General features: G+C 53.7%; 1 protein-coding gene across 3 annotated transcripts; it reads right to left on the bottom strand.

The window, feature by feature from the left end:
- Window positions 1–444: 444 nt before the first annotated feature.
- ATG101 (autophagy related 101) lies at window positions 445–6,877 on the bottom strand. 3 transcript variants are annotated; one of them, XM_059935933.1, is made up of 4 exons: window positions 6,633–6,877; window positions 6,381–6,522; window positions 3,332–3,659; window positions 445–1,297 (listed from the first exon to the last, which is right to left on the bottom strand). In XM_059935933.1, the coding sequence occupies exons 3-4, from the start codon at window positions 3,581–3,583 to the stop codon at window positions 893–895; spliced, it is 657 nt and encodes a 218-aa protein (XP_059791916.1). In that variant the 5' UTR covers window positions 3,584–3,659; window positions 6,381–6,522; window positions 6,633–6,877; the 3' UTR covers window positions 445–892. The 3 variants fall into 3 exon arrangements, with proteins under 3 accessions (XP_059791916.1, XP_059791917.1, XP_059791915.1); XM_059935934.1 differs by having other exon boundaries at window positions 6,846–6,875; XM_059935932.1 differs by having other exon boundaries at window positions 6,781–6,851.
- Window positions 6,878–9,290: the final 2,413 nt, after the last annotated feature.

The following is a 9,290-nucleotide window of genomic DNA, read 5'->3' as shown; positions in this document are numbered from 1 at the left end:
AAAAGCATTGTAAAATATGGAAGACTAAATCAATGAAAAGCACACAGTGGAGTTCACTGATTTTGAGCATGCTTGCCTAGAAATGAGTGAGTTACCAATGTCCTAACAACTGGCGAGGGCCAGCCCAAACTGGAAGAAGTGTTACCGGACACCAGTCTCAAGGTGGCCAACCTCTCTCCAGAGAGAGAAACACCAAATCAAATGAGCTTTCTGGTGCAAGTGGGGGCCTGTGTGTGCTCTATGAAGACAGAGGAGATATTCTTTGGGGTCATCTGAAGGAAGACCAGATAATATAGAAGGCAGGGATGTCATAGTTTCCTTAGGAAGGGAGGAGAAATAGCACAGTCATATCCGAAAGCAGTAGATCCTGATCTGTGTCCTCATTCATGGGACTGACCATGGTCACACCTGCTTATGTGAATGTCCAACAAAGTACAAAATCAATCAGCTTTAATCTATCTTTAATCCCATCCACCCACTCCCCTCATCTTGGAATACTGCCCTCAACACACACGTGTGTCCTGGCAGGTCTGCTATAAAAGTGTTAATGTTTCAGGGCAGAACACCAGCCAAGGGAGAGATGGCTCAACCCAAGCTCACATTCTCGACTTTATTCACCATCCTAGTGACGGCTCTTCTGTACAGTGTAGGAAAGGGGACCCCCACCAGGGGTGCGGAGAGACAGTGTAGGCCGGACTTGACCATCAGTGAAGGTGACAAGGATGACCAGAGACTGGCAACCACACAACAGGAAGCCAGGGGTGGCCCTTCCAAGTCTCATCAAGGACCCGGAGCGGGTTCCAGAGCCCCAAGGGCTAACAGGGCCTACCAGTACGATCCCCAGAAGCCAAGGTCCGCAAGTCATCAAGGAGCGCCCAAGGCCCAGCGAGGCCTAGAGGGCCAGGGTGTCTTTGATGAGCCTGCGCATGGTGGTGGTGACGGAGGAGCCCAGGGCGTCGGTGATCTGGAAGGAGATCTTGTAGAGATAGGGCTGCACGTCCCGCAAGCCTGTGTCAAACACGTTGTCCACCTCCGACTGCGTGGGCATCTTGGGCAGGTACTCGTGCCGGTTCATCACCTCCACAATGTTGATGATCTTCTCGCAGAGCTTCTCACCCACCTTCTCCCGGCAGATCTGCCGCTCCTGCTCCGTGGCCAGGGCCACCACGTGCACCTTGACCGTCCACACTTCCCAGGGGATGCACTCGTCTGAGAAAGGCCAGCGAGACTTCTTCTTCTGATAGAACTCCAAGGACATCTGCCCCAGCCCATCGCCCCCGGAGTTTCGCAGAGCATCCTGGGGAAGGAGGAGCAAGAGTGAGCAGCCAAAGCCTCCGAGGGGTTCTCGCTCTGTGAGGGCCTGCTTCCTATGCCCCAGGGAACTGCTCTCCTAGCTTCTTTAGTCCTTCGGGGAGGGCAGGGGATGAGACCCGGAGAGTAAAGGATTCGTGTGAAGTGCCACAGCAAGCTGTCGGCCTAAAACTGAATGGTTCAAGCAAACAAAATCTGTGTGCTCACCCAACTCCTCCAGCTTTGCTCAGAAGTGATGTCTTTAAGCACATATTCTGGGCCAGGCGCTTTACACACACAATCCTGCTCGCTCCTCTCCACAGCTCTGTGCGGCAGGTATGTAACCTCCATTTTACTGAGGCAGAATGAGGCTCAGAGTCACTGGCAAGTCACCCTGCCAAAGTCCCAGGCCAGTGGATGACGGCGCCAGGGTTTGAATCCAGATTTCAAAATCTTTGCCTTTCATCTTTACAAGAAGGGCCTTCCTTCTCCTTCCACAACCCCGCCCCTTTGGCCCCCATCCTTCAGAAGGTTCTCCAAAACCACCTTCTCTCCAACGTCTCCTTCTCCCCAGGCCAATTAAGCACAATCCTACTTCATTCACTCAATGACAACGTAAACTCACAGCCTCTAAAGAAAAGCCCAGTGATCCTTAAATAGAGAGACAGAAGCCAAGGAACCGAAGGGGAACAGGAGGGGAAGGACAGACCAGACCTGGAGCTTCTCCCTCTTCTCCTCTGAGAAGCCAATGGGGCCACCTGGTCCAATAAATCTGCCTGTCCCCCCCGTGGGGTGTGGCGACCCCACACTCCTCCTCCTAGTGCAGTCGAGACCCTAAAGCACCTTTCCGAGTCAGGGCCGACCCAGAAGGTAAGGATGCCTCCCTCAAGTCCTTAACTGCCCATCAGGAGTAAGTCTCTCCTTCACGAACAAACCAAGCTCGTGTGCCCTCAGCTGACAGTAATGACAGCTGCCACTTCTATAATGCTTCCTGTGTGCAGGCTGTCAAGCACTTGGCGTATCTGACTCATTTAATCCTCATGGTGCACATATACCCCATGAGGTGGGTACAATTTTCATCCTCAGTTTACACACAGAGAAACTGAGGCTGGGAGGAGTGGACTCACTTGGCCAAGGTCACACACCTGCTGGGTGGTAGAGCCTAGCTCCAGAGTCTGTGCTCTTACGAGTCCACTGTGTTCCACGTGCCGCTCACAGGCATCCGGAGGACAGAGGGCTGAGTACCGCTGCCTCCCTTTGAAGGGGCACTGGGAAACTCTTATGAACTTGCCCTTTCTGGCCTTGGAGGGATGGGGGTGGGGAGCCCACTGTGGCCTGGGAGAGGGTCCACCCCCTGCAAGGATCACACCTCTGTGGAATGGAAGTCAGACAGACAACCCTCCTCCTCTGACCTCAGGGAACACCTTAAGAGAAATTCCCTTGGTTACTTTAAAATTTAAAAATATGCACTCATTGAAATAGTGAAACACTGCAACCCTGAATGAAGACAAAATAAAAATCACGCCTCCATTCCCACCCCGAGGTGACCAACATTAGCAGACTGCCGTGTCCCTTCCACCTTTCCCCTCGCCCCTACAGGCACACACAGACACGTGCCACGCTGCCCAAGAGACACTCCACTTGGACGCCCACTGCCTGAGCCCAGCAACCCTCCCTCTCAGGGAGTTTCATATAAGAAAGGCCCAAATGCGGAAGCAGAAGCAGAGGGCCATCAGTAGAGAGAGCTGCAGGGTCAGAGAGAAGGTCAAGAGCACAGGGGCAATGATCACCCCAGGGGCCCTGACCGCCAATGCTACGAGGGCTTCCTGCTCTGCTGCCTTGTATTTTTACGAGGTCCCCTCACCTCCCCGCCCCCCACCAAGCCCTCCTCACCCACAGAAGCTCTGAAAGTGCCTGTTCCTTAGAACCTGAAAGAAGCCGACAAGTACACCCAGGAAGGGCAAGCTGTTCCAGCAGCAAGCCGGGGCGGGGCGGGGACGACACTCAGGGGCCACCTGCCGCCCACTGCGCCCCACCTTACCCTGAACTCGCCGACGACCTTGCGCAGGGCGCGGTCCAGCTCCTCAGAGGAGACGCGCACGTAGGTGAAGTCGATGAAGTCGCAGTCAACGTCCTGGGTGCCCACGGTGCCGATGGAGTAGGTGCCCTCCTTCTTGTAGTGGAACTTGCCGGTGCTGCGGTGCAGGAGCACCGTGTGCAGCACCGCCAGCATGGCCTCCTCCACCTGCCGCCCCTCCACCGACACCTCCAGCACCTCCGAGCGACAGTTCATCTTGCAGCCGGTGGCCCACGCCGGGGTCGGGGACGAGAGTAAAGACGGGGGAGCTTCGCCCCACCCGGGGACCGCCCTGCAAAAGGAGCCGGATCAGATGTGGACACCTTCTGCGTGACCTGCGTGTCACCCGTTCACTTCCTTCCAGGCCCAGCCCAGCCCCTGCCGCCGCAGCCCGTCTCTGCACTGCGCAGCACGTGCTGGCAGAGAATCACAGGCTCTCGGCATCAGAGAAGGGGAGAGCCTCAAAGTTACCAGCCCAAACAACCAGCCCAGGCCTGAATTCCATGACGGTATGCAGTGCGGTTTACAGCAAATGCTCACTGTGCAACACCTGTCAGCCCCTGCCCTTGAGAAGCTGCCAGGATGGAGGAGAGACAGGCAGGTAAACATTACCGGAGTGGTGAGACTACACGGTGGGAATAAGAAGAAAAGGAAGATTGGAATCTGATTTCCTGGGATCTTGAATGACCAGATTAAGGCATCTGGACTCTGTCCCGAGGGCAGTGAAGAGTCAATGCATCACTGTCCGACACTGAATCTGTGCATCAGAAAGTTAACTCTGGTTGACAAGCAAAGAATGGCTCGTCACTATTTTGGGGTCACAGACTGCTCTGAGAAGTCAGTGAAAGCTAAGAAGACTGGACTTGAAAACCTGACTGACACATACACACCAAGTCTCACGTTTCCATCCACAGACTGAGGTAAAAACTTGCCAATTTAAGGCAGAAAGGGCTGGGCAAGGAGTCCAGTTAGAGGCCACTACAGCAGTGACACAGAGACAGTGCAATGGGATACGGGAGAGTGAAGTACAGAGTGTGGGGTTTTCACGTCCAAAGGGCCTGGGTCTGAATCCCAGCTCTCCTATATCTTGCTCTGTGACCTTAAGCAAATCATTCAACCTCTGAGTCTATTTTCTTATCTGTAAATTTGGATCGTTATGAGGATTAAATAAAATAACACATGTAAAACACAGTAGAATAGTGGTTAAGAGCAGTGACTCTAAAGCCAGACGGCCTGGGTTGGAACCCCAGCTCTGCCAACTGCTCACTGTGTGATCTTGGGCAAGCTGCCTCACCCCTATGTGCCTCAGTTTCCCCAATCCATAAAAAGGGCATATTCACAATAGCTACCTTGAAAGGGTCGTCTCAAGGACAGGATGAGTAAGTATCTGTAAAGCACTTAAAGCAGTTCCTGACAAGTAGTATTAGCTGCTGTAATTATTTCATTGTCATTGATGAGAGATGACGCAAGGCTACAGGACAGGACTGGTAGAGGGAGTGGGAAGGAAAGAAGAGACTTGAGGGCTTCTCTGGTGGCATAGTGGTTAAGAATCCGCCTGCCAATGCAGGGGACACGGGTTCAAGCCCTGGTCCGGGAAGATCCCACATGCCGCGGAGCAATGAAGCCCGTGCGCCACAACTACTGAGCCTGTGCTCTAGAGCCCGCGATACACAACTACCGAGCCCGTGCGCCACAACTACTGAAGCCCATGCGCCTAGAGCCCGTGCTCCACAACAAGAGAAGCCACCACAATGAGAAGCCCACGCACCGCAACCAAGTGTAGCCCCTGCTCGCCACAACTAGAGAAAGCCCGCACGCAGCAAAGAAGACCCAACATAGCCAAAAATAAAAAAATAAATTTTAAAAATTAAAAAAAAAAAAGAACAGACTTGAGAACCAGAACTTCATCAGTAACTGAATATGAGCCCAGCAGGAGAGGGATCAGTCAAATTTCTTAGCTGAGAGGGTTCAGCCTACCACACCTCCCCTGACAGAGAATTCACTACCTCTCCCAGCAGGCCATTCCGTCTTTTCAAAGCTCTATGCAGTGATTCCCTCTATGGAAGGAATCTGTCTCTTAGTGCTTCAAACCACTAAGCTTAGTTTTGATATCAAGAGCCACACACAGAATAAGTCTCACCCTTTTTCCACAAAGGAGCCTTTCGGATATTTAAAGGCAACTCTTCCATCACCCCCTTACCCCCCCCCCCCCCCCCCCCGTCTACAGATTAAAGGTCTCCAGTCCCCATAAACATGCCAGCTTGACATCACATCTTATATCCTCAGGTCTGGCAGCTCTCTTCAAAGTGTACTGGTCTGTCTCTTTGTCCCTGAAGACAGGGCAGCAGTCCATGGACTGCTGAGAGATCAAGCTGGCTCTGCCTCTCGCTTGGCAATCAGCCCAGGACTACCTGTATTATCAGTTATCTTTTCACAGGTGTTAATCTTGACTGATCTCTCCAACTAGGCAGACAATTCCTTGAGGGCAGGGACTGTATCCTAGTCATCACTGGAATCTCAGTATACCTGATTCCTAGTACAAAGTGACTGCTCAATTCATCCTGATGCAGGAATTGTTGCTGGGTTGGTTCTCTAGTCTAACTCCATCCAGCAATTTCCATTTAAAGATTCCCAGCTCTGGTCCAGCTCCCCTTTCTTCCAAAAACCCCCTCTTGTATCCCCTGCAAACCATCAAACAGGCCATCCATCTCTTCACTTTTGCCCCAAACCCAGGCTCTTCCCTCATTCTCAGCGCTACTCTAGACTCCACTTCTTCAGGAAGTCAATACTAACCAACCTCAGCCTCCTTCCCAACGCGGCCACCTTTCGTCTGTGATGAGCTTGTCTGCTCCCTCACCCCCGACCCCGGTGAGCAGGGGACTTCTCCAAGGCAGGGCCTGGGAAGTCTCGTCCCTTCGGTGTCCCCAAGGCCCAGATCTGCAGAGCACAGGGGCAGAGGCTGACTGATGCCTTCTCTGAGTCAGGCCGGAGCCCAGGGTACCCTCATCCTCACCTTATGCGGAGAGGCTGGAGCGCGGGTCCCTCAGGCTGGATCTTGCCCTTCCTCCTCCTCAGGCGCAGGTACGCCCTCCGCAGGTGCGATCTCCGCAGGTACGCCGCAAACTCCGCGCGCCCGATGAGCCGCAAGAAATGGGCTGAACGCAAAAACACACAGTTATTCGGCTCCGCATCAAGAAACCCCGGCCGGACGCAGGAAGCACTTCCCGTCCGAGTCACGTTTCTCCAGCCACCAGTCCCGGCGAACCTCCACGGTCCAGGGCTACGCGGGAGGAGCGGACTCCTCCAGGTCTCGGGAGCGGCGCCCCGCGCCCAGCCTGGCCGGTCCCGGGAGTTCGAGGCGCGCCCGCGCTCGCACAGAAGAAGGGGGGCACTCGGCTAGAACGGTCCCCCACCTCCCCGAATCGCCGTCCTGGACCTTCGGGCCACGCAACCACCCTCCCCGCGGGCGCCAGATCACCTCGGCAGGAGGCGGTGCCGGCGCCGGAAGCCCTGACCCTCCTCTGCGAGCCTGGCCGGTCCCACCTGCTCCATCGGCCTCCGGCGGGGGCGCGAGCAAGGCTGGCCGAGCCCTGACACTAGTGCAGCTACCCAGATAGTTCTACCTCCACTCCAGAGGACAAACAGACTCATACGCTGCTCTATAATTTGAAAGCTACCTTTTTCTGGATTATCTTTCGGCTTTTAAGATTTGATGGTAAGAAGTATCTCCCTCATTTGGACGAGTCCATTCACTCCCACCACAGAGGATGTTGTGTTTCGGCTGGAACAACTCACTTCCGCCATAGAGATTAGGGGGAAGGAGGGGCCTGATGGGCTCTGTGCTGCCTCCCTTGGCCGAGAGTAGTCATCGGCGGCGAGCCACCCCTGGAACAGAGCCCCAAGTCTGGGCTCAGAGTACTGGAAGGGGCATCGATCCCCCAAGATGAGGGGCATGCCATTTGGAGAGGTGCCCTGGAGATGAGCTCACACCAGTGTTCTGAGTGAATGGCAAAACTTTAGCTTGTTCAATGTGCATGATAGACAAGATCCCCGACCCCACAAAGATGCTGGACAAAGGGGCTTAACCTTACTCCGTTATCTTCACACAGGAGCACGTCTTGGTGCTCTACCATGACGGATCTGGTGACATTTCTTGTAAAGCTTGTAATTGTGCCATTGCCTCTGTGTCTGCCTCTTGATGTCATTCATCCATTCTGATTTTCTCCTCTATAAATGGGGTCTGGGGAAGAAGAAAGCTGCCTGCTTTACAGACCAGCATCCTCTTCTAGAGCCTGGACTTAACCAGAAGGGAATCAGGATAAAATATTGAGAGGGGAGGATCTGTAAGGAGCCAAAGGAGGGGGACCCAGGGAGGTTAGAACCAGCCCCGGGGAGGGGGAAGAAACAGAGCCTAGAGACTTCCCTGGCGGCCCAGTGGTTAAGACTCCCCACTTCCACCGCAAGGGGCGCGGGTTCGATCGCTGGTGGGGGAACTAAGACCCTGCATGCCCTGTGACCAAAAACAAAAAACAGAGCCTAACTTCCAGAGACTGCCAATGAGTGAGGGGAGTGAATGACCGCTCTCTGTCCCCTGACACACTCATCTCAGGGCCCTTCACTGCCACTGTCCTGACATCCCCATCATCACCACTGCCAGTCACCGAGCTTTCCAAGGTACCACACCAGCACTTCACATGCACTAGTGCGTTGACTTCTCCAACTGCCTTTGAAAGTAAATACAGGTTCCCCCCAATTTACAGATAATGAAACTGAGGCTCAGTGATAGGTAGTGATGTGCTGTGACGGCTAACGTTATGTCTCAACTCGACTGTGCCACAGAGTGCCCAGACATTTGGTCAAACATTATTCTGAGTGTGTCTTTGAGGGTCTTTCTGGAAGAGATTAACATTTGAATGCAGACTTAGTAAAGCAGATTACCTTCCCTAAGGAGGGTGGGCCCCATCCAATCAGTTGAAGGCCTGAATAGAATAAAAGGTTGTGACCCTCCCTGACTGCTTTCAAGATGGGACATCAGACTTGAAGTGAACTATCTGCTCCTCCTGGGCCTCGAGCCTGCCCGCATTTGGAATCGCACCATCGGCTCTCCTGGATCTCCAGCTTGCTGACTGTAGATCTTGGGACCTGTCAGCTCCCATAATCACATGAGCCAATTCCTCATAATATATCTCTTTCTATATATACACATCCTATTGGATCTCTTTCTCTGGAAAACCCTGACTAATACACTTGCCAAAGCCACACAGCTACTCTTTCCTCATTCTGCCAGTCTTTTTACCCACTCTCCTCCCTCCACACCTCACCTTGTCCCTGGAGCCTTTCCTGCCTGAGCCCCCTCACCTATCTTATCTCACATCCAGACACTGGCCAGTCCTTGCCTCCTCGTACCTCCCTGAATCCTTACAGGGCCATTCTCATTGCAACTCTGACCCTGAGTCCTACACACAGCAGGGTGGTCCTGTCAGGGAGCAAGGGTCTCAGCCCAAAAAAATGAGGCTGTGTGGAATGAAGTCTCCCATCCTATGCCACTACTCCTGATGACCCAGATGGAATCATTCAATCATGCCACACCTGGGTAACTGTCCCCATGCCAGGCCGATGTCCTACCAAGGGGGACAAGTCACAATCCTGGCCCTCCAGGAACTCAGAGTCTCACAGAGGAAATGGACCAGAAGTTGTACCTGGGTGAGAAAACACAACCAATGGTATGAAAAATGGCAGCAGGTTTTGCAGGGGCCAGAAGGGGCCAGGATGGAAGCCACTGCTGTCATCCCAGAAAGATGCCTGTGGCCTGGAATAGAAAGTGACACATTCAGAGTGAAGAGGAGTCCCAAGCCCTGCTCTCAGCAAGCTGGGAGGTGACTGGGCACCAGTGGAAAACCAGGACGACTGCAGAGAGCACACA

The sequence above is a fragment of the Balaenoptera ricei genome, chromosome 10 (genome assembly GCF_028023285.1).
Source record: "Balaenoptera ricei isolate mBalRic1 chromosome 10, mBalRic1.hap2, whole genome shotgun sequence".
In the NCBI taxonomy this organism is placed as follows: domain Eukaryota; kingdom Metazoa; phylum Chordata; class Mammalia; order Artiodactyla; family Balaenopteridae; genus Balaenoptera; species Balaenoptera ricei.
This window is presented reverse-complemented; position numbering and strand designations above follow the sequence as displayed.